Source organism: Schistocerca nitens, chromosome 7 (genome assembly GCF_023898315.1).
Source record: "Schistocerca nitens isolate TAMUIC-IGC-003100 chromosome 7, iqSchNite1.1, whole genome shotgun sequence".
NCBI classification, from domain to species: domain Eukaryota; kingdom Metazoa; phylum Arthropoda; class Insecta; order Orthoptera; family Acrididae; genus Schistocerca; species Schistocerca nitens.
Window position 1 is genome coordinate 543,527,830 of NC_064620.1, and position 23,250 is coordinate 543,551,079.

Here is a 23,250-nt window from a genome sequence, read left to right on the forward strand (position 1 = left end):
TCAAGAGAAGACAGATTCATACCTCCCCCGACGTCCAGATTTACTCTAAGGTGACAAAAGTCGTGGGAGAACGATATGCACATAAACAGATGGCGGTACTATCGTGTACACAAGGTGCAAAAGAGCGGTGCCTTGGCGGAGCTGTCATTATTCAGATGACTCGTGTGAAAAGGTTCCCGACACCATTACGGCCCCAGGTGGGGAAAAAACAGACGTTGAACGCGAAATGGTAGTTGCAGCTCAAAGCATGGAACATTCCGTTTTGGTAATCGTTTCTGAACTTCATACTGCGAGGTCCAAAGAATCAAGAGTGTGACGAGAATACCAAATTTCAAGTATTAAGGGGCTCCGGAACGCCCTATACTTGCAATGTTAAAATAACGCTTATAAATTACATCTTTCCTCACAAAGTATTTGAGGTAGGAAGTTGAACTTTTTACAGATTATTTATTGGAATATGGGCTACAACTTAACACAGGGATTTTACAAAATTTTAGTTCAGTTATTAAAGATGATTTTTTTCTATTGTAGTGAAAATTCACAACATTTTTTTGCAATTTTTTATTTATATATTCAAAAATATACAGTTTTTTGGAAAAAGGGTGTGTTAAATTATGCAGAAGGTACTGTGTAACATTTACTGAAAGTTTGAAACAAATATGTTTGGAAGATCCTTAGAAAACATGTAATAAGTATGAGAAAATAAAAGTTTTGGGAATCGAGCGACAAAGATTGGATTAACTTTTTAGTGCATTCCAGGTCCATAGGATGGATTATCTTCATCCTCTGCAAACTCCTCCTCCAGCTTCCTCTTGTTCCTCCTCCTGTTTACTCTTGCTTGTATTTCTAGACTCTTTACAGCCCTGTCTGCAGCCCGAAGGCGTTCCTTGTCTAAAGCAAGCATCGCTCGTACCATGTTAGAACCTATCTTCATTCCCATATTTCTAAATACCTTTGGCTTTCCAACATTTCTCCTTTTCTTAAAAGCCTTCAGAGGATTTCTAATAACTTTACTTTTACTCATTATTATTGTACTTCAACAAAACAGAGACTCAAGAAACAGAATTAATTACGAATATTTTCGAGATAACGACAGAGTAAATAAACATGAAACAATCGACAATCACACCAGCGATATATATTGAACCATCACAGGTTAGCCACAACACATACTTTATCTCACATCACTAAAATGTACCTGATGAACACGGACGTTAATAATGACACCATTTGACAGCAGTTTAACAGCGCCACAGTGGGTCACGCCCATGTAGAACACATTTCAAAAAAAATTTTTAAATAGTTGTAGTCTTCGGAGTTGAATAAATTATATATCTATTAGAAGGTAATAGTCTGCAGATTCAGAAAACGCAAAAAAGTAAAAATTGAACTTTTTATGATTTTGAGCCTTTCCGGAGCCCCTTAAGTCTCACCATTCAAGGCAGGGGCCGACGGTCTTAAGGACCGAGAAAAGCGGCGTTGCGGAGAGTTTTTAGTGTTAACAGACAAGCAACACTGTGTGAAATAACTTTAGAAATCAATGTGGGACGTGCGACGAACGTATCCGTTAGGACAGTGCGGCGAAATTTATCGTTAACAGACTATGGCAGCAGACGACCGACGCGAGTGCATGTGCTAACAGAACATCGTCAGTGGTGCCTCTGCCGGACTCGTGACCATTTCGGCTGGATTCTAGATGACTGGGAATCAGTTCAAATGGCTCTGAGCACTATGGGACTCAACTGCTGTGGTCATAAGTCCCCTAGAACTTAGAACTACTTAAACCTAACTAACCTAAGGACAGCACACAACACGCAGCCATCACGAGGCAGAGAAAATCCCTGACCCCGCCGGGAATCGAACCCGGGAACCCGGGCGTGGGAAGCGAGAACGCTACCGCACGACCACGAAATGCGGGCTGGGAATCAGTGGCCTGGTCAGATGAGTCCCGATTTCAGTTGGTAAGAGTTGGTGGCAGGTTTGGAGTGTGGCGCAGACCCAAGTTGTCAACAGGGCACTGTGTAAGCTGCCGGTGATTCCGTCATGATGTGGGCTGTGTTCACATGGAATGGACTGGGTCCTCCCATCCAACTGAACCGATCATTAACTGGAAAGGATTAGGTTTGGCTATCTGAAAAGCCATTGGTTCAACATGGTTCAAATGGCTCTAAGCTCTATGGGACTTAACATCTGAGGTCATCAGTCCCCTGGACTTAATCTACTTGAATTTAACCAAGCCGCCCATAATTGCGGAAGTGTTGCCGGTACAGGATCTACTGCACGAACTGACCACCCGATTATGGTTCAAATGGCTCTGATTACTATGGGACTTAACTTCTGAGGTCAGCAGTCCCCTAGAACTTAGAACTACTTAAACCTAACTAACCTAAGGACATCATACACATCCATGCCCGAGGCAGGATTCGAACCTGCGACCTTAGCAGCAGCGTGGTTCCGGACTGAAGCACCTAGAACCGCTTGGCCACAGCGGCCGGCAGCCATTGGTGGATTTCAGCTCATGGATGACAACACGCCATATCGCCGGGCCACATCTGTTCGCGATTGGTTTGAAGAACATCCTGAATAAATGGAGCGCACGATTTGACCACCCAGAACGGCCGACATGAATCCATGCGACATAAACGGGTGGGCCGGCCGGGGTGGCCGAGCAGTTCTAAGCGCTTCAGTCTGGAACCGCGCGACCGCTACGGTCGCAGGTTCGAATCTTGCCTCGGGCATGGATGTGTGTGATGTCCTTAGCTTAGTTAGGTTTAAGTAGTTCTAAGTTCTAGGGGACTGCTGACCTCAGAAGTTAAGTCCCATAGTAATCAGAGCCATTTGAACCATAATCGGGTGGTCAGTTCGTGCAGTAGATCCTGTACCGGCAACACTTCCGCAATTATGGACGGCTGTAGAGGCAACATGGCTGAACATTCCTGCAGGGTATTTCCAACGACTTGTTGACTCCAAGCCACGCCGAGCTGTTGCACTCTGCACTACGCTGGGCAAAAACAGGTCTGACACAATATTAAGAGGTATCCCATGACTTTTGCCACCTCAGTGAATCATCATAATATTAGTGATTGTGCATTACAAAACTTATAACGATTGTCTTAACAACCGCTACCTCCGGTCCTTAAGATGGACAATCCGTCGGCCCGAATGTACGTGAGCCATCTTGCGTTTCAAAGTGAACCTTATTGCGACCAGGAATGAATTACAGTGATGGATCCCAATAGGTAATATTTCCAAATTTATCGAAAGGGTATGAGGGCGGGAAACAGTTAATCGTAATCGGATACGAGTGAGGCATTGCTGTCGGATTGTTTGGCTAACTGTGCGGCGCAGGCTGGTTGGAGTCGCGAAACCCTTGCCGCAGAGCGGGATCGCCTCTTTGAGGCAGAGCCCGCAGGGTGGCGCGCGTGACGGCTGCGGCGAATGAGTTAGCGGCCCGCCAGCGCGATGTCCGCCGGCGCGGAAACGCGCTTTATGCACTTGTCGCGGTCGCCACGGCGACAAATCACCGTCGCATCGCGTCGCCCGGCAACGGCAGCCGGGGCTTAGCGGCCGCTCGTCCGTCAGGCCGGCCGACCCACCCCGTCCCACGCGGCCCCGCCGCTGCTCCTTACTGGCGCTCGGCCTCTGCCTGCCGCACCTCCAGGTCGTAGAGCGAGGCCTGCGGTATGGGTAGAGCCTCGCCTTTCGGAACAGCCGCTAATGTGACAAAATATCGCGTCACATCTCTTAACTTAACGGGAGTCCTTGTCACTGATAGTTCATCGTCGCGCCCCGTTGAGGTAGCCAACTAATGTCTTTGCCTTACGTCGTCCGTGTCGGAATGTCATGTGGAAACTGCGTCTGTTTATGACAATAAACACAAATTGACACTACCGTCTATGTCAATCGCTTTCAGTCTCTTCCACAGATTACACCCTCCGTTTCAGGTTGTGGGTGTTGGAAAAAACAATTCCTTTATTCCCATATATATTTAGCAATAACTTAACACCACACACATGAATGAATTGTGTAGACATGAACAGCACGGAATAACTAACAAAAGCTAAATCAAAACTACACTCCTGGAAATGGAAAAAGAACACATTGACAAAGGTGTGTCAGACCCACCATACTTGCTCCGGACACTGTGAGAGGGCTGTACAAGCAATGATCACACGCACGGCACAGCGGACACACCAGGAACCGCGGTGTTGGCCGTCGAATGGCGCTAGCTGCGCAGCATTTGTGCACCGCCGCCGTCAGTGTCAGCCAGTTTGCCGTGGCATACGGAGCTCCATCGCAGTCTTTAACACTGGTAGCATGCCGCGACAGCGTGGACGTGAACCGTATGTGCAGTTGACGGACTTTGAGCGAGGGCGTATAGTGGGCATGCGGGAGGCCGGGTGGACGTACCGCCGAATTGCTCAACACGTGGGGCGTGAGGTCTCCACAGTACATCGATGTTGTCGCCAGTGGTCGGCGGAAGGTGCACGTGCCCGTCGACCTGGGACCGGACCGCAGCGACGCACGGATGCACACCAAGACCGTAGGATCCTACGCAGTGCCGTAGGGGACCGCACCGCCACTTCCCAGCAAATTAGGGACACTGTTGCTCCTGGGGTATCGGCGAGGACCATTCGCAACCGTCTCCATGAAGCTGGGCTACGGTCCCGCACACCGTTAGGCCGTCTTCCGCTCACGCCCCAATATCGTGCAGCCCGCCTCCAGTGGTGTCGCGACAGGCGTGAATGGAGGGACGAATGGAGACGTGTCGTCTTCAGCGATGAGAGTCGCTTCTGCCTTGGTGCCAATGATGGTCGTATGCGTGTTTGGCGCCGTGCAGGTGAGCGCCACAATCAGGACTGCATACGACCGAGGCACACAGGGCCAACACCCGGCATCATGGTCTGGGGAGCGATCTCCTACACTGGCCGTACACCACTGGTGATCGTCGAGGGGACACTGAATAGTGCACGGTACATCCAAACCGTCATCGAACCCATCGTTCTACCATTCCTAGACCGGCAAGGGAACTTGCTGTTCCAACAGGACAATGCACGTCCGCATGTATCCCGTGCCACCCAACGTGCTCTAGAAGGTGTAAGTCAACTACCCTGGCCAGCAAGATCTCCGGATCTGTCCCCCATTGAGCATGTTTGGGACTGGATGAAGCGTCGTCTCACGCGGTCTGCACGTCCAGCACGAACGCTGGTCCAACTGAGGAGCCAGGTGGAAATGGCATGGCAAGCCGTTCCACAGGACTACATCCAGCATCTCTACGATCGTCTCCATGGGAGAATAGCAGCCTGCATTGCTGCGAAAGGTGGATATACACTGTACTAGTGCCGACATTGTGCATGCTCTGTTGCCTGTGTCTATGTGCCTGTGGTTCTGTCAGTGTGATCATGTGATGTATCTGACCCCAGGAATGTGTCAATAAAGTTTCCCCTTCCTGGGACAATGAATTCACGGTGTTCTTATTTCAATTTCCAGGAGTGTATATCACTGCACGTAAATTAACACTTCACGGAATGTTTATGAAGCACTGTACACTTGTAGGGACCCATTGTCAGAAATAGATCACTACATGACTCCCCCCTTTAATGCTAACGATACCGCTAGTTAAATTTCACACGCCGTCCAGCTCTTGTAACTACTTCTTTCTTGACACCGGGCGGTGCGTCACGTGTGTCAGTGGTTGTCAGGCAGACTAGCGTCACTGTGGGCGAATTTTCTTGTTGTGGCGTTGATGTTGAGACACTTGATGTGGGATACATTTCAATTAACCTGTCGGCCGTTTGTGCCAGTGCGTTTAAATAGCCTGCTCATACCGTGAGAATTTTTTGAGTATCTGACGGCAACCGAGACAACCATATATTTCGTAGCACATCGCCAGTTACAGTGTTACTTGCCAGTGTGCGCAAACGTCGTAAGAGTTGTGATGGAGTGCGATCTCCCGAGTTCTTCAGTGCGCAGTAGCTTCTCTAGCCGTTTTGCTTCTGATTGTGACAAACGCGTTATTAATGCGTTTTTAATGGATGCATAACGATCGGTGTCCGGTGGTGCGGCTAGGATATCTTGTACTTCTGCTGCTAGATCTTCAATAAGTGCTGCAAGCACATAGCTGTACTTAGTTTCGTCCGCCGACATTTGTGCGACGACGAACTGGCTTTCTAACTGGCAAACCACAATAGAGGATTATGTAACCAGAATGGTGGAGGTGTTATCGTCACCCTGTTATTTGCACTGCTGGCTTCAGGTTGAATTGAGACTGGCGAATCGGTCATTATCGTGCTGAAAGGAGCGCGACGCGGCTGGCGCGGAAGTTACAAATGTGAACGTGGCGGAACTTCGTTAAACGCTGAAGCCGACGCGGATGTTACGTAGTTCGTCAGGGTCACCAAATGTGGGTGTTGGAAAAAACATTTCCTTTATTCCCACATATATTTAGCAATAACTTAACACTACACACATGAATGAATTGTGTAGACATGAACAGCACGGAATAACTAACAAAAGCTAAGTCAACGAACAACTATATCACTGCACGTAAATTAACACTTCATGGAATGTTTATGAAGCACTGTACACTTGTAGGGATCGATTGTCAGAAATAGGTCACTACAAGGTGTATCCACATCAAGATGACGGTGTGAGCAACAGCTACGCCCCGTCGAAGAAACAGAAAGCGACTGATATAGAGAATTCTCTTAATTTGTCTTATACAATTAATGTCTCTTTACGTAACCGATGCCTCGTCTTCTGACAACGTCCTATCGATAGACATGGTGCAGTGATTAACACAATGGACTCACATTCAGGACAAGGGCGGTTCAGTTCTTCGTTCGGCAGTCCGTGTTTCGATTTTGCGTGATTTGCTGAAATCATGGAAGTCAAATGCCGAGATGTTTCCATTGAAAAGGACACTGTGGATTGCCTTATCTATCGTTCCTTCATTTACATTTACATTTAAAATTAGGTACGACATTTAGTAGCAGTAGTAGTTTAACAGCTGTAGTAAGCCAAAATCCTGAATGGAAGACTAAAGAAATTCATGTTCAAACTAATATCTGAAGAAAAATTAGATTTGATCCAAAGGGCGATCAACCATTGGCAATGTTTTACAATATAACATATTACAGAAAAGAAACGAGAATTCAACAGGGAAACTCATCTTGTTTCTAAGCATTTTGAAAAGGCAGAGAAACGCTACAGCCGGCCGCGGTGGTCTAGCGGTTCTGGCGCTGCAGTCCGGAACCGCGGGACTGCTACGGTCGCAGGTTCGAATCCTGCCTCGGGCATGGGTGTGTGTGATGTCCTTAGGTTAGTTAGGTTTAAGTAGTTCTAAGTTCTAGGGGACTTATGACCTAAGATGTTGAGTCCCATAGTGCTCAGAGCCATTTGAACCATTTTGAAGAAACGCTACAGAATATAATAGCTCAACGAGGTTATCCATCTCACCTTGTAAAAACTATAAGAGCCTATAGATAAACACTGAAATTGTTATAGACAGTGGAAATAGAATCACAAAGCCAATGAACATAGACAAAGAGTACGATAAGAATGCTATTTTTCTCCCACACGGTTCACTGTATTCATAAACGACGTGATTACCAAATGGAAAGAGCTGAATAAAGACGGAGTATGTTTAGATCGCGAACTAGACTAAATGTAATGTTACATGCAGATGACTTAACTCCGACTGCAGGGAGTGAAAACGCTCTTCAGGTCCCCGGGGGTGTATAAGTTCAGCAGATGGCCTCAGTTTGCAACCTAACACTGTCTGTAGTTAAAACGATAGTTAGTTCAGTTCATACAACCAGTAAGATCTAAAACTGTCTTGAATAATAGAATCTTGAAGCAAGTTATATATTTTAAAAATCTGTTATGCGACATCACTTACTAATATACCCATGCGTGGACCAAAAATTAAATAAATTTACTTCCATATGTGGAATGACCGTTAAGTGTTTGCAGAATAAAGCCAGGAAAGAAACACAGCTGAAATGTTATAAAATTTTATAAAACCAGAGCAGTACTAACCGTTACTTTTGGACGTGAAACATGGACGACAACATGACACGAGGAAAGTAAAATCAAACTAAAGAAATAACTTCTGTAAGAAGAGTGGAATGGTCTATAACGGAAGATCGTAGAAGAAAAGAGGATATAAGGTAATATTTTGGAATATATAACCTAAACGAAAAAATAAAGGAAAATAGGAAAAAATGGAAGAAACCTGTAGCTCGTATGAGTGGAGAAAGACTAGCGATAAAGGCTATCAATTGCAAATAAGTAAGAAGTAATATAGGGAGACAGTACAATAGATGGAGTACCATAACAGACAGTTTGCCTGAAACATGAAGTGAAGAAGAAGAAGAAGATCATCCTTGCTTCATCCCGAGCTTGCGCGCCGTCTGTGATGACTACGCTGTCGACGCGACGGTAAGCCCTAACCATCCTTCCCTATCTTACAATATCTGGTAGCTCGTTATGTCTTCTAAGCTAACTAATTTCAAGATACCTCTCTTTATCAAAACAAGACATGGTTGTCTCACTGGGAGGTCCGCGATCGTTCATTAAGTAAAATATGGCGTTTCAGTCTTCGATCGCTATTCTTTATTTTCAATAACCGGTTTCGGGCTAGCTGCCCATCTTCAGATCATATGTTGTAGTTACAGAGTAACTTGTCCGTACAGAACACACAGTTCACTGTTCACAGTTCACTGTCACTGTCACTTATGACAGTGAACTGTGTGTTCTGTACGGACAAGTTACTCTGTGACTACAACATATGATCTGAAGATGGGCAGCTAGCCCGAAACCGGTTATTGAAAATAAAGAATAGCGATCGAAGACTGAAACGCCATATTTTACCTCTCTTTAGTACAACGCAGGTCCACATCATTCTTGTGGTTTGACAATCCCACTGATTTGTTTTGTTGTTGTCAAATGAGAAGATCTTTTACAGCCAGTCCTCTTATACAGACAATTAATAATACAGTACAGTCAAATAAACATTCAACAGCTAGTTAACAGTCACACAGTTCACAGTTGACTAGCTACTTCAAGTCAAAGGCAGAAGTCTAACTATACACACGTTTAAGAGTCTTATACGAGGTGCGGCTAGAAAAAAACCGGACTGATGCTGGAAAAAATATTTATTTACAATTATTTACAATTTCATGTTATCTCCTTCAATGTACTCTCCTCCTCGGTCTCTACACCGCTCCATACGAATTTTCCACTGTTCATAGCAATGCTGCAGATCATTTTCGGTAAGTCCATACATTACTTCCGTCGCTTTTTCTTTTACTGCTTCAACAGTCTCAAATCTAGTTCCTTTCAAAGCTGACTTGACTTTAGGGAAAAGGAAAAAGTCACAGGGGGCCAAATCAGGTGAGTCGGGTGGATGATCTAAGATGGGAATGTTGTGTTTTGCCAAAAACGTCTTCACTGACAACGCACTGTGAGCTGGGGCATTGTCTTGGTGAAGGATCCATGACTTTTTTCTCCACAAATTGTTCCGTTTTCTCCGCACTCGCTCACGTAGGGTAGCCAGGACGCTAATGTAGTAATGCTGATTCACTGTTTGTCCCTCTGGTACCCAATCAATGTGCACAGTCCCTTTGATGTAAAAAAAAAAACAATCATCATTGCCTTGAATTTCGATTTTGACATTCGTGCTTTTTTTTTGTCGTGGAGAACCAGGAGTTTTCCAATGCATCGATTGGCGTTTAGTTTCGGGATCGTAAGTAAAAAACCACGATTCATCGCAAGTAATAACATTTTGTAAGAAGGTGGGATCACTTTCAATGTTTTCCAGGATGTCAGAACAAATCATTCTTCGGCGTTCCTTCTGTTCAATTGTGAGACACTTTGGAACCATTTTTGAACACACTTTGTTCATGTTGAAACTTTCATGAAGAATCTGCCTAACACTTTCCTTGTCAACTCCTGTTAACTCAGACACTGCTCTGATTGTTAAACGGCGATCTTGTCGAACAAGTTTACCGATTTTTTCAATGTTTGCATCAGTTTTTGCTGACAATGGTCTGCCAGTGCGAGTGTCATCACTGGTGTCTTCGCGGCCATCTTTAAATCGTTTAAACCACTCAAACACTTGTGTTCGCGATAAACAATCATCGCCGTACACTTGTTGTAACATTACAAACGTTTCACTTGCAGATTTTCCTAGTTTGAAACAAAATTTGATGTTAACACGCTGTTCTTTCTGTACACTCAACATTTTCCGACGCACAGACAAAACGTCAACTACTTAAAACAGACGCCACGGGCAGACTGAGTGCAGGAGGCAGATGAAACTCGAGCAGTAGGCGGAGCGAGTCACGTGACAGGCCACGCGACTTTCAGCCTTATTGCATTCGTTTTATTGTTTCACCAGTACTAGTCCGGTTTTTTTCTAGCGACACCTCGTATGTTGTAATCCTTCTCCGATAATAAGTTAGTTATTGAAGTCGCCATGTGTAGAAGCTTTCGCAATAGTTTTGGTGTCCTCTTCACCGTATGTGCACAGTTGAGATGGTGTAAAACTGGTGAATTGCAGACGTTTCTATCAGCAGCCATGATTGAAGATCAGGTGTGCGATGAGTGGTTTTGAAGCTTCTTGAACATCGGCAGCTGTCTTAACAATGATGTACTAGCACTGAAGAAATACTCGTGCATAAACTCTTTCCCTACTGGTTAAGAAACCCTGTGATTCTTTGTTCCACAATTCTATGGCTTAAGTTCAAGCAGTTTAAAGGAAATAGATAACTGGGTTCCACAGCGGCTGTTTTCTCCATCGTAAGTGGCACTATCCGATACGTCGACCATTTGGTTGCCCATTAATGTCGCAATGAGCCATTGTGCAGAAACGAGATGAGTATGACATCCGCTGAATAAATGTTTAAGGACTGCAAGCGCTGATGTGGAATCGATAAAGTGACGAGCGCTTCTCCCATTTGTTTTTAACCATAGCAGGGAAGCTGTACTATGTCTGTCATATCTGCTGTTAGACTAGTGAACTCCAGTGGAGGCGTAAGTCTTCCGCTGCTTACAGGAACAAGAGCACATGAAGATAGAAATGTACGGAAAATACGTTGAGGATCTTCCCTCTAATATTGCCTGAAGACGGAGTTGAGAATCTCCGTCTATGTACAGCCCATGTTTTATTCAGCCGGAAGAAAACTCTTATTAATTAATTTCTTTGTACAGGGAGAAAATACTCTTTAATTTACTTTTCACGTACGTAGTCTCATGACAGAAAAATAATTATCTATCACAATATCCTCAATGATCCTACCCTCTCAAATACCTTTTCACACCTTGTTGGAAGCAATATAGTACATAGTGAAATGTAATGTAATCTGAGTGTTAGTTGGTTAGACAACAATATAATCTAGCTGCGATTAGAATCTAACTACTTGATAGTTAAAGTCCTACAGGTGGTTATAACATGTTAATCACTACTATGAAATCAAGCCACTACATTCCAACATAATGTGTATCAGTGTTTCCGATTACAGGAGGCACACCATTCACACTTTCATTTACAAGCGTTTTTATAGGCACTTATGTTTCTTCCTACCTTTCTAGATGTTTGACGATGTCTTCGTAGGCAGCCCGACAGTTTTCCCAAATACCGGACCTAAAACATGTTATTTGGTGTTATTGCCAGGACGGAAAATTCACACTGCATTTATCGCTCTGGCATGGCCATTAGATATTTAATGGCCCAGGCAGTTCTATATTTGGGCCATATTCCACTAAATTATACTAATTAATTATATAATATATATCATCATATTCTCTTAATTTAGTGGCTTATATGTCTTGTTTTATGGTGCTCTACATCAGCAAGCATACTCCAGAGTCATAATGTTACCAATTTCACATGTAAATCTAAATTGTCTATTTAAATCACTAAAAACAATTTTTCAAGCATTTTACATTGGAATTTCATCCAAGACTTCTATGCAGTGTGCCACTCAAATTTCACAGCGTATTCAGTTATCCCATTCCAAAACGATGAGACGTAGTAAGAATTACAGTTTCATTGTATAACGCTTTGCTCTGTGTTATTGCTGTGTTGCATCAGTTTCACGGAGAGCATTCTCAGTGAAAAATCGATTGTCAGAACGTCAAATTTATTTTTTGCGAGATTAGATGGGACGTGAGACCGACTAATATCGAACACTGGTGTCATTTAACTGCTCTCTCTTTCACTAACTCGGAAACTTCATGTGCTTTCTGCAAGCTGCGATCTTCTAGAGATGTAATCGTTCAGGAACAGGAACTTCACGAAACTTCTAGAGAAGTTTTCCATACGTAAGACTACGCCTTCCTTTTGCTACATTACGTCCAAGTTCATTTCTGACCTGAAGAAAACGCCTGATTCGATAATAAAACGCTCACGGATCGGGAATACTCTGGTATTGCCTCTGAGAGCAGTGTGAAATCGACTGCGCTCTGTTGTTCACCTTTATCCCACTTACATTTTCGTTCATTTTACATCGATTCCTTCACTACGACGAGACGTTCAGTGGACTATATTTCTGTGCATATTTCTGAGTTCTGCGGACTTTTTTGCACTTTTTTTTAGTGACGAAGCATTTCCATGAACACCAATGTCGCTAGCAAACATTTTCGAAGAGTTACTTATACTGTCTGTTGCATTGTACAGTGAATGTACAGCGTTACAGCTGTCCCATCACTTAACGTGACATACTGCGGAATACGCCTGTCTTTCTGACCACCTTCCTTCATGCAAGCCAACATATCAGATCTCATAAGTAAAGACTTAGGAGCACTTGGTCTACTGCCATGTTTCGGAGGGGCTGTACAAGCATCACCCTTATTATTGGCAGGACCTTGTAGTGCCATCTCTCTTGAGATTGTTTCATGGAACAAACAACGCCCGCATCTCGTGGTCGTGCGGTAGCGTTCTCGCTTCCCACGCCCGGGTTCCCGGGTTCGATTCCCGGCGGGGTCAGGGATTTTCTCTGCCTCGTGATGGCTGGGTGTTGTGTGCTGTCCTTAGGTTAGTTAGGTTTAAGTAGTTCTAAGTTCTAGGGGACTGATGACCATAGATGTTAAGTCCCATAGTGCTCAGAGCCATTTGAACCATTTGAACAAACAACCAAGAATCTACCACCCACTGTCTACCTATGGGCGATGGCGTCTAATGAAGGAGGGAAGGCGTGCTTCGTTTTGTATGAGCAGTAACGTAGAGAATATGGAATCGATCATCAATACAACTCCTTAAATTTCGGCAGACGAAGTCGCGGAGGTTGTATTCTAAGCCGTATGGCAGCAGATGTCCTATCAACACAGAGAGGGAAGTGTCATTTTTCTCTTATGGCCGTTGAAATTTTTATTCTCCTATATGCAATTTTGTCGTCGCACAATTGTCAAGCATTTTACAAACTTACAATACAACGTATCCCTGATACGTTTATTGTATGAAAGACGTTCAATAAGAAAGGCAACACTTTTTTTTGTGGAAGCAGGTTCGTTTTATTTATCGTTCCAGCAGACCGTATTATTCTCCAGTCTTTGACTACAAAACCCCATGTTTCAACATAATCTCCATTCAGTGCGACAGCCTTACGCTATCTTACTAGGAGGGTCTGTATGTCCTCATGGTTCCACTCTACTAGTCGACGTCGGATCCAGCGTCTTGCTGCATGAAAACGTCCCTATCACTCATGCACGGTACTGCGTCCCGCGGAATGTATCCTTCACTGGGCCAAACAAATGGAGGTCGGAAGTTGGGAGATCATGTCTATAGGGTGGATGAGGAAGACCAGTCCAATGAAGTTTTGTGAACTCCTCTCAGGTACGCAGACTTGTGTGAGGCAGTGCGTCATGGAGAAGGACAGGTTTCCTTTGCATTTTTTTGGCGACGAACAAGCTGAACTCGTTTCTTTAATTCCCTGATGATAACACTGCATAAGTTACAGCTTTGTGCGGCCGACCAGCAAGCGCGAGAACGGACAGGTTAGCACGACCTTGCTGTGATTATGACGATTCACCATGCTTTTGTTTACTGCCAGTTATCCGTAGAAGTCCTGCAAGCGTCTATGAATATGTGCGATGTTCTGGTTGTCCGCTAAAAGAAAGTCAATAACAGCTCTCTGCTATGATCGCACCTCCCTTACAGACGCCATTTTGAAAGTCATATACAGCGCAGCCACCTTTCGGAACTTCATCAAACTATAGGGGATGAAGCCCGTATTTGGAACCGAAATTGGTCGAGAAAAGAATGTTGCATTATTTATTGGACGCCAGAAAATGAGGTTCATCAAACAATCATCAAAACTATGGATCCACATTACAAGATTTTAAGAAATAGAACCATTTCAGTTTGAATGATATTATTATCTTATTTTAAGTACTTTTTAGAACGTATATCTATTCTACAGGCTGTTGTTGATAATTCTTCCGGGTTATATGGCCGTGGTCCATGGAATACTTCTATTCCTAACGTTTCGTTCCATACTACGTTGGACATCCTCAGAGGTATGGCTGGTCCTGTTGAGTCCTGCCGACTGATGAGTCGGGCGTCGGAGAGCGGCCTGACTACCGAGGAAAGAGGGCGTGGTCTAGCTTGCAAAAGGACAAGGGTGGTACACAACAATGCAAGAACACGATGTATTTACCTTTTATTAGTAAGGTTACAGATCGAATCGGCAAAATTTTGCTGAAACATAAAGTGAAACCGGTATTCAAACCTACCAGAAAAATAGGACAAGTACCGCGTTCTGTTAAAGATAGAAGGCCACCATTATCATCTAGCGGTGTGTATAAAATTCCGTTTACCTGTGGCAAGGTCTATATTGGTACTACGAAAAGAAGTGTGAATACGAGGGTAAAGGAGCATAAAAGTCTTTGCCGACTGGGTAAAATTGATAAATCGCCCATTGCGGAACATGCACTTCAGTCCGGTGACCATGTAGTTAAGTTTTCTGAAACTACAGTTTTAAGTGCTACCACGAACTATTATCCACGACTGTATAGGGAGGCTATTGAAATTTATAAACATGAAGATAATTTTAATAGAAAAGAAGAGGCCTTGAAATAAAGCGAGATATGGACAGTGGCGTTACAGAATCGATAAGCGATTTTTATCTATGACGGACTATTATCGATAGTTACATTTTATCTTTTTTGACTAGTTTTCGCTCTGCTACTATGTGCAAGCTAGACCACGCCCACTTTCCTCGGTATTTAGGCCGCTCTCCGACGCCCGACTCGTCAGTCGGCAGGACTCAACAGGACCAGCCATACCTCTGAGGATGTCCAACGTAGTGTTGGACGAAACGTCAGGAATAGAAGTATTCCATGGACCACGGCCATATAACCCGGAAGAATTATCGACAACAGTACCATCCGGTCGTGAAAGCCTTCATTGTAGGATTATTCTACAGGCTATTTTCTAACTAATTTAAGTTAAATTTCTTTTTATTTGTAGGAATCTAGCACACAAATATTCGCAGTTGTACCACTAGGTTCTTCATATGTGCAGGACACACAACGACGGGAGATGGGTGCCGAACGAGTGACTCTGACTTTATTAGTCAACGCAAGTGCCACCAACTGACAACAACAAACAACTCCGACACTACTCCTAAACAGTATCCGATGTAAGTTTGCGGCGGTGTTAATGACGATGACTTGTTTAGTCAAAATGACAGTAAGGACAGAAGGATGTTTAGGCACCAATTACACAGTTCTCGGCTTCTTTCCACCTCTCTTTTCTTGTCACGGGCGCTACAGACCGCGAGGGTTACTTTTTTGATTAGCCGCTCGTCCGTGGAATAAATAAAAAAGGACGAAGGAAAACTCTCTCAGGAGGAAGAACGAATGAAAAATGGAGTGGCGTAATGAAGGTGCGGCCGAGGAGTGGAGGAGATGAGGCAGGGAGACGAGAGATGATTGATTCTTGTTGGTCTTTTGCCGTCAGTTCCTCGGACTATATGAGCGTAGAAGATTGGGGAGGATGCCCGAGTATTGACTGTGTAAATATCACGGGCTCTGTTTGTATACAAAGAGACAAGGAATATATCATTCTGTCTACCTGCGTCCCGGGCCCGGGCGCCGTTAACGCGCCCCGCAACCCTCCCGGCGCGCAACCCCCTCGTCCGCAAGGGGTAGCCGTGGGGAAACACGGGGACGTCCGCAGCAGCGCGGCGCTGCAGATCGTGCCCGCGAAACATCCCTTCCGTTCTCTCCGAAGACCGACAAGGAGAAACTCGCGGCAAAGGAAAAGAAGGGGGTGAACCGTGCGTGTGCGAGTTGATTATCATTTCATCACTTTGCTTTTAATTAAAATGCAAATCTTTCATAAGAAGGATTACAGGAGGGGTAAAGGGGGTAGGGTGGGGGTGGAGGAGAGGGGATGGCGGGAGCGGGGAGGGGAGGGGGATGCTGCGGCTGCCGTCGCGGGGGCGGACGGAGCCGAAGGAGCCGGCAGCGAGACGCGCCATGCAGAACGCGGCAATCCGTGAGAAAGCGGCGCGGGCGCGCCGCCGCCCCTGCGCTGAGCCGCGCCGCGTTCTGACCCCAGTGATTAATCCACGGTGGCAGCCAGCCGACGCATTCATCTCTGTCACCCACACGACGCACACGCACACGCACACACACACACACACACACACACACACACACACACACACACACACACTTAGACCACCGCCTCTCCTTACCCCAAACCTCCCCTTCCTCGCCTCCTTTCCCCCCTCCCCTCCTCCCCCCCACTTTCCATCATCCTGTACGTAGTTGGACACTACACAAACACAACGATACTTGTCGATTAGTTGTGTGTCTACGAGTTACAAATAACCGTATTGTAAGTAGGCTGTTTAGGTTTTTTTACTGGTAACCCCACGTAGCGCTCTGTATGAAAATCACTGGCTGTGCTGTGTGTAGACTGTGTCTGATGGGCATTGGTGAAATATTCACTATTGTAGTGTTGCTCTGTTGGGTGTTTACAGCGCGTAGCGTTGGGCAGTTGGAGGTGAGCCGCCAGCAGTGGTGGATGTGAGGAGAGAGATGGCGGAGTTTTGAGAGTGGATGATCTGGACGTGTGTCCGTCAGAGTCAGTAAATTTGTAAGACTGGATGTCATGAACTGCTATACATATTATGACTTTTGAACACTAATAAGGTAAATACATTGTTTGTTCTCTATCAAAATCTTTCATTTGCTAACTATGCCTATCAGCAGTTAGTGCCTTCAGTAGTTTGAATCTTTTATTTAGCTGGCTGTAGTGGCGCTCGCTGTATTGCAGTAGTGTTCGAGTAACGAAGATTTTTGTGAGGTAAGTGATTTGTGAAAGGTATAGGTTATTGTTAGTCAGGGCCATTCTTTTGTAGGGATTTTTCAAAGTCAGATTGCGTTGCGCTGAAAATATTGTGTGTCAGTTTAGTATTGATCAGAATAAGTAAAGAGAGAAATGTCTGAGTACGTTCAGTTCTGCTCAGCTGTTTGAAAATCAAATAACGTAAGGGGTTTATCAACACAATCATTCATAAATTTTTCTAAGGGGACGTCACAGTATTACGCCATTTTGGAGTCGGCTCTCACACCTTATTACACCTTTGACGACACAGAGGGCGATTCCGTGAAGATGTTACACACTTTCAGTGATGATAGAGACAGGTAAATGTACGTTCAAATGGCTCTGAGCACTATGGGACTTAATTTCTGAGCTCATCAGCCCCCTGGAACTTAGAACTACTTAAACCTAACTAACCTAAGGACATCACACGCATCCATGCCCGAGGCAGGTTTCGAACCTGCGACCGTAGCGGTCGAGCGGTTCCAGACTGTAGCTCCTAGAACCGCTCGGCCACTCCGGCCGGCAGGTGTTCATGCACTTAGTAGTAATGGGCTGTATCATGGAAACCATTGGTCTCCTGACCTATGATTATTAGGACTGTTTTCTTGGTTCATTGTCCTCCAATCACCCACTTCGTTTGTACCTATAAAAGTGAAACACCGCACTCAGATGCAAGGGATATTAAAGATTAACGTCCCGTCGAGTATAAGGTCATTAGAGACGCCAACGAAATCATTACAAACGAAGATTATTTTGGAACGGACAAGAAAGGGAAGGAATAGAAAGGGTCCATTTGAAAAAAGCCATCAGGGTATTTGCCTCAATCGATTTGGGAAAACCTGAATCAGGATATGCAGATGAGCAGACAAGGGTTTGAATCCCAGTCTTTCTTAATGCCAATGAAGTGACACCTCGCTAGGTTGTAAGAAGACGCGCCAATGATGTAACGACAACTGGTATGCAAAATTCGAGTTCGTAGTCATTTGGTTACCATCGACGTCGCTTACGAATCAAGCCTGGCATATTGTATGCACTTCAAGAAAGTAACCAACTCCAATACTTTGCACACAAACACAGGCACACACAAATACATACACAAAGACATGCACACTTACACAATCTCTCTCTCTCTCTCTCTCTCTCTCTCTCTCTCTCTCTCTCTCTCTCTCTCTCACACACACACACACACACACACAAGGTACACTACAATATTAACAATATTAATTTCGAAGTACTGTACCATTGGGCAAAAACGTATCGGTTGATAAGCTGCGTCAATTCGGCGACTGATCCCGAGCTACCAATGACAGCCATCACCATCGTCGTATTATCATCAGAATGTATTCCCTACATATAGGAGAGCACTGGCAACGGCTTATCAACCGTCGATTTCGAAGGGAGGGTGGAGGGGGATGGTGAAAGAAGTGAGGTACTGTTTCTGCCGCCCCACTTCCCCAAATGTACATAAATGTGTGCATAATGAGCATACAAAAACTGGCACGGAAAATATTTCATGCATCTTGAGACAGGCTACCACACTTACATAATTTTCCCCTGGTGTGGATGCTGTACGTTGGGTTGCCTATCTTAAGGTGCATGAAATACTTTGCGGGGCAGTTTTATTTCGCCCATTCCGTAAAAGATCTACAGATAGAGCCACGGATAAATATGTTGTTACTGCTCGGTTGACTGAGTCAGACTGGAGGATCTTTGAAGTTTTCCAACGAGAAAGAGCTAAACGCCTGATGGCTCCATAGACATTCTGACCTGTACTGTCGTTCTCACACTCTGTGCCTCTTTTCTCACTTCGTGCCTCCTATCTCCCAACAAAGTCACGGCAGAGAAGCTCTGCCAGTATACGTAATAAATTTCGCATTCCACTTTTACATATGTAATTGTTCAGTGACAGAGATCCCTTGAGCAGCAGGGTCGTATCTACCGTACAAATGAGATTGACAGCCACGTAGCGAGGGAAATTTTTTGCTGAAAAACTAGAAAATTCAACAAACTGGTTTTTCTGCCGTTTCACGTTCATAACGGCTATACTCCTCACCAGTGTAATGATACCCTTGCGGTCAAACGGCAATCGGAACGCCTATGTACACGGGAGGTTTCTAGAATGTTGCAGAGATAGGCTCAGTAAAATTGGACAAGCCTGTTTCTATATCTGACGTCGTGATCAGTGAAAACGTTCGATCTCAGAATCGCCCACCGAACTGAAGCTATTGGGCAACCTAGAATGTTTTGCCCGAGATGTCGGCAGCGATTAGCTATGAGGCCACAGTACTGTACGAACAATTTATTTACAAGTAATGGCCCCTGTGTTCGAGAAACGGGTTCCAGATTCTACGTGCTGCTCACACAACACACTTGACGTCGTTTGTGGCCGTTCATCAGCGATACCGTTGCTTTAGCTCTTTGCCAGTCTCCGAGACAGTCCCCTCCGTCACGAAAGAAAATACGTTTTCCCGCTAAAAATTCCCTTCGTGGGAGACGTTTGGCTCTTTGCGCCTCCGCGCTGCCGGCGTGTTTTCGCCGTTCGCGCGAGATAAATCATAATCGGACGAGTCGTGAAGAACGCCCCAGCTGGGAGGTTGGCGCCTTTCTATGCGAGACGCGCGCTCAGGGCCGTTGCGTTAATCTCACTTCATCAGACGCCGGCCTTTCCGTCGCTACCTCCTCCGGTAAACAGAATTAGCCAGTCAGCCTCTGCGACACCCCAGACAACAGCTCGCTCAGCGACTCTCCGAAATGTTTTCTTTCTCTCTTCTTCTGTTAACAACGGGCTTTGTCATAACGCGGCTGAAGGTACGAACGTGAAAAAATGAGCCTGTTCTGAGAAGAAAGACACAGCTGCTGCTCCTCTAGATCTTTGGCTGAAAACGCATACTTCATGCACTGGGTATTCTAGCGAGTTCCGATCTGATCGATCATGTATTCATTCCTGGTAGAAACGACGTTAGACGTCTCGCTTCTTACTGTACGAAACCATGAGACCTGTGGTTGCTTTCCACTTATACAGGGGATGCCCTTCTGGTTGGTCGATATTCAGGGGTATGACAGGAACTACCATTCGAAACATATAAGTGTAGAAAATATGGGCTCTAAAATTGATAACGTAAGAGCTATGAGCACTTGTTCATCTTCGCTACTGTCAAACACGTACATTTTACTGAACAAGTGCGCTTAGCTCTGAAGGTTTTTCTTTTAGACCAATGTTTACTGATTTTATTCTATTTATTTATTTTTTTTTTTGTTTTTGGTTCCTCACAAAACATGGAAAGTAAAGAGCTTTCAGCAGAAGAGATTTAAGAGATTTGTTTCACAGTAGCTCTTAAGGTTTGCATCTTACAGGTATGCATCTTAAACTGATTCACGTCACATCCCTTAATACTGAGCCGGCCGGAGTGGCCGAGCGGTTCTAGGCGTTACAGTCTGGAACCGCGCGACCGCTATGATCGCAGGTTCGAATCCTGCCTCGGGCATGGATGTGTGTGATGTCCTTAGGTTAGTTAGGTTTAAGTAGTTCTAAGTTCTAGGGGACTAATGACCACAGCAGTTAAGTCCCATAGTGCTCAGAGCCATTTTTGAACCTTAACACTGAACATTTCTCCTCGGGCACCCTGGATCTCGCTCTGGTTCTTTTACTTTTTTAATTTTTTACTTTAATTTTTATTGATGAATTGTCACCTTAGGATCGCGCTACGACTTAATTTTGTCCTCCTTATCAGGAGCTCCCACTGTCTCCAATACTCCTTCATAACGTAGCTTTGCTGTTGCTTTTGTTCTTCCGTTCATTTCCTTCCGGTCTCTAGTTTCTCTTTCGATTTTAAACCCTTCCAGATTATCTTGTCAGTTTCGAAACATGTTCACTCTAACATGAGGCCTTCCGGGGTGTTGGACCTTTGCAGATCTTTCTGAGGTTCTTTAATCCACGTTGTCGTGGTCTTCTTGTTCCAGAGGTAATGCAATATTTGTTTAGTTAGTCTATCCACTCCCAACAAATGTCCACGTAATATCAACCTCCTTTTCTTCGTGGTCTCCGAGACCTCCGCACATTCTGGTGGATTTCTTTGTTGCTCCGAAATTTCCAGAAGGGCTCCGTGTGGATCGCACCCGCGATCTTTTGTAGGTTTCCGGTATCTCCTTCGCTAGACTGTTGTTCATCGACAGACATTCACTAGCGTACAGGCATTCTGTTTTGAGCACAGTGTTATAGTGCCTTATTTTGGAATGCCAGGACATGCACCGTCTGGCATAAAAGTTTTTAGTAAGACCATATGCACTCTCCATTTTTGAGATTCAATCGCCTATCACATCTTTTTCCAATCGAATTTCTTATAGTAAGTTTGGTTAGCGAGAAATGGGGAGGCACCAATAAGATTCGAAGAAGGAAGATTACTGGTTAATGTTTTGTCGACGTCTCGGTCAAAGGCAATAGGACATTCGCTCAGATTGGCAATAAAGTGTGAAAGAAGCTCAATTTGCATGGACTATAACTGTGGAACTCCCTGGTGGTGGTGGTGGTGGTGGTGGTTAGTGTTTAACGTCCCGTCGACAACGAGGTCATTAGAGACGGAGCGCAAGCTCGGGTTATGGAAGGATTGGCAAGGAAATCGGCCGTGCCCTTTCAAAGGAACCATCCCGGCATTTGCCTGAAACGATTTAGGGAAATCACGGAAAACCTAAATCAGGATGGCTGGAGACGGGATTGAACCGTCGTCCTCCCGAATGCGAGTCCAGTGTGCTAACCACTGCACCACCTCGCTCGGTGGAACTCCCTCGTCACTTTACTAGCTACTAGTGAATGACGAATAATCTCACAGGAATCACTAAGTGGCGAATGGTTTTCAAAGTTCGTTCCTAACATGATCGAGAGCAACGGAAAAACACGGAAAAGAACCTGTATTTGATGAACAGTTGGATAAGCAGCAATTTCAACATAATTCAATACATAACATTAAAATTCTGTGTACACCAAGGATCAAAATGGTTCAAATGGCTCTGAGCACTATGGGACTTAACAGCTATGGTCATCAGTCCCCTAGAACTTAGAACTACTTAAACCTAACTAACCTAAGGACATCACACAACACCCAGCCATCACGAGGCAGAGAAAATCCCTGACCCCGCCGGGAATCGAACCCGGGAATCGAACCCGGGCGTGGGAAGCGAGAACGCTACCGCACGACCACGAGATGCGGGCACCAAGGATCATCTCCGATTAAAGTACTTTTGAGATGTTACAAAATAACTCGTGAGCTTCAATACTAGGAATTTGAAAATAAGCACGTAATTCTTGCGAAAAACAATAACAGTCTGCAAGTATAATATGAAATGTTGCCTGAACTAATAGCTCCTCTATCTGGAACGACGGAAAAGCGTTGAATGAAAAAAAAGTGGATATTATTTTATCCACGATGGCATCTGAACAGCCCGATTGTTTTCGGCGATTGTGCCAAGGGAGAAAACTGCAAACAGCCACAATTTTTGAAAGAACGATTTATTTCACTGTAATGAGTTTCGAGTCTAGGCCCATCATCAGAGGCCATCAAGGATTTCTCGTACAATACTGGTATGTCACTTGCAGCTCAGTCCGTCTCACGGTTAGGAAAATGTCACGTATACATGAATCAGACCTCTGTGAGAAGTCCTCGCTGCCCTCAGACGACTGGTCTAGGTCTGAAACTCTTGACGATGAAATAAACTGTTCATTCAAAAAGTGTGGCTTGCTGCAGTTATGTTACTTAAGAAATGTTCGCCTTGATAACACGGACAGACATCAACGAAGAAGGCAAAAGGGAAAGAACAGAACATAAGAGATTTCAGTAACAGCAGGAACTTCATTAAGGACGATTTCTGTATTACTATGCAGACCACGAAACTGGAGTTCTTTTTTCCAAGTGCCG

The 23,250-nt window shown here is 44.8% G+C and overlaps 1 protein-coding gene and 1 non-coding gene across 2 annotated transcripts in view; both read right to left on the reverse strand.

Moving 5' to 3' along the window:
- The window catches only part of LOC126195260 (dachshund homolog 2), a 1,077,114-nt gene that overhangs the window by 527,927 nt on the left and 525,937 nt on the right, over window positions 1–23,250 (reverse strand). The window contains exon 6 of the mRNA XM_049933786.1: window positions 11,588–11,647. Coding sequence (XP_049789743.1) covers window positions 11,588–11,647 — 60 coding nt within the window. The remainder of the gene's footprint in view (window positions 1–11,587; window positions 11,648–23,250) is intronic.
- On the reverse strand, window positions 22,038–22,110 carry Trnaa-cgc (transfer RNA alanine (anticodon CGC)). The gene has a single exon. It is a non-coding gene; the product is annotated as a tRNA-Ala (tRNA).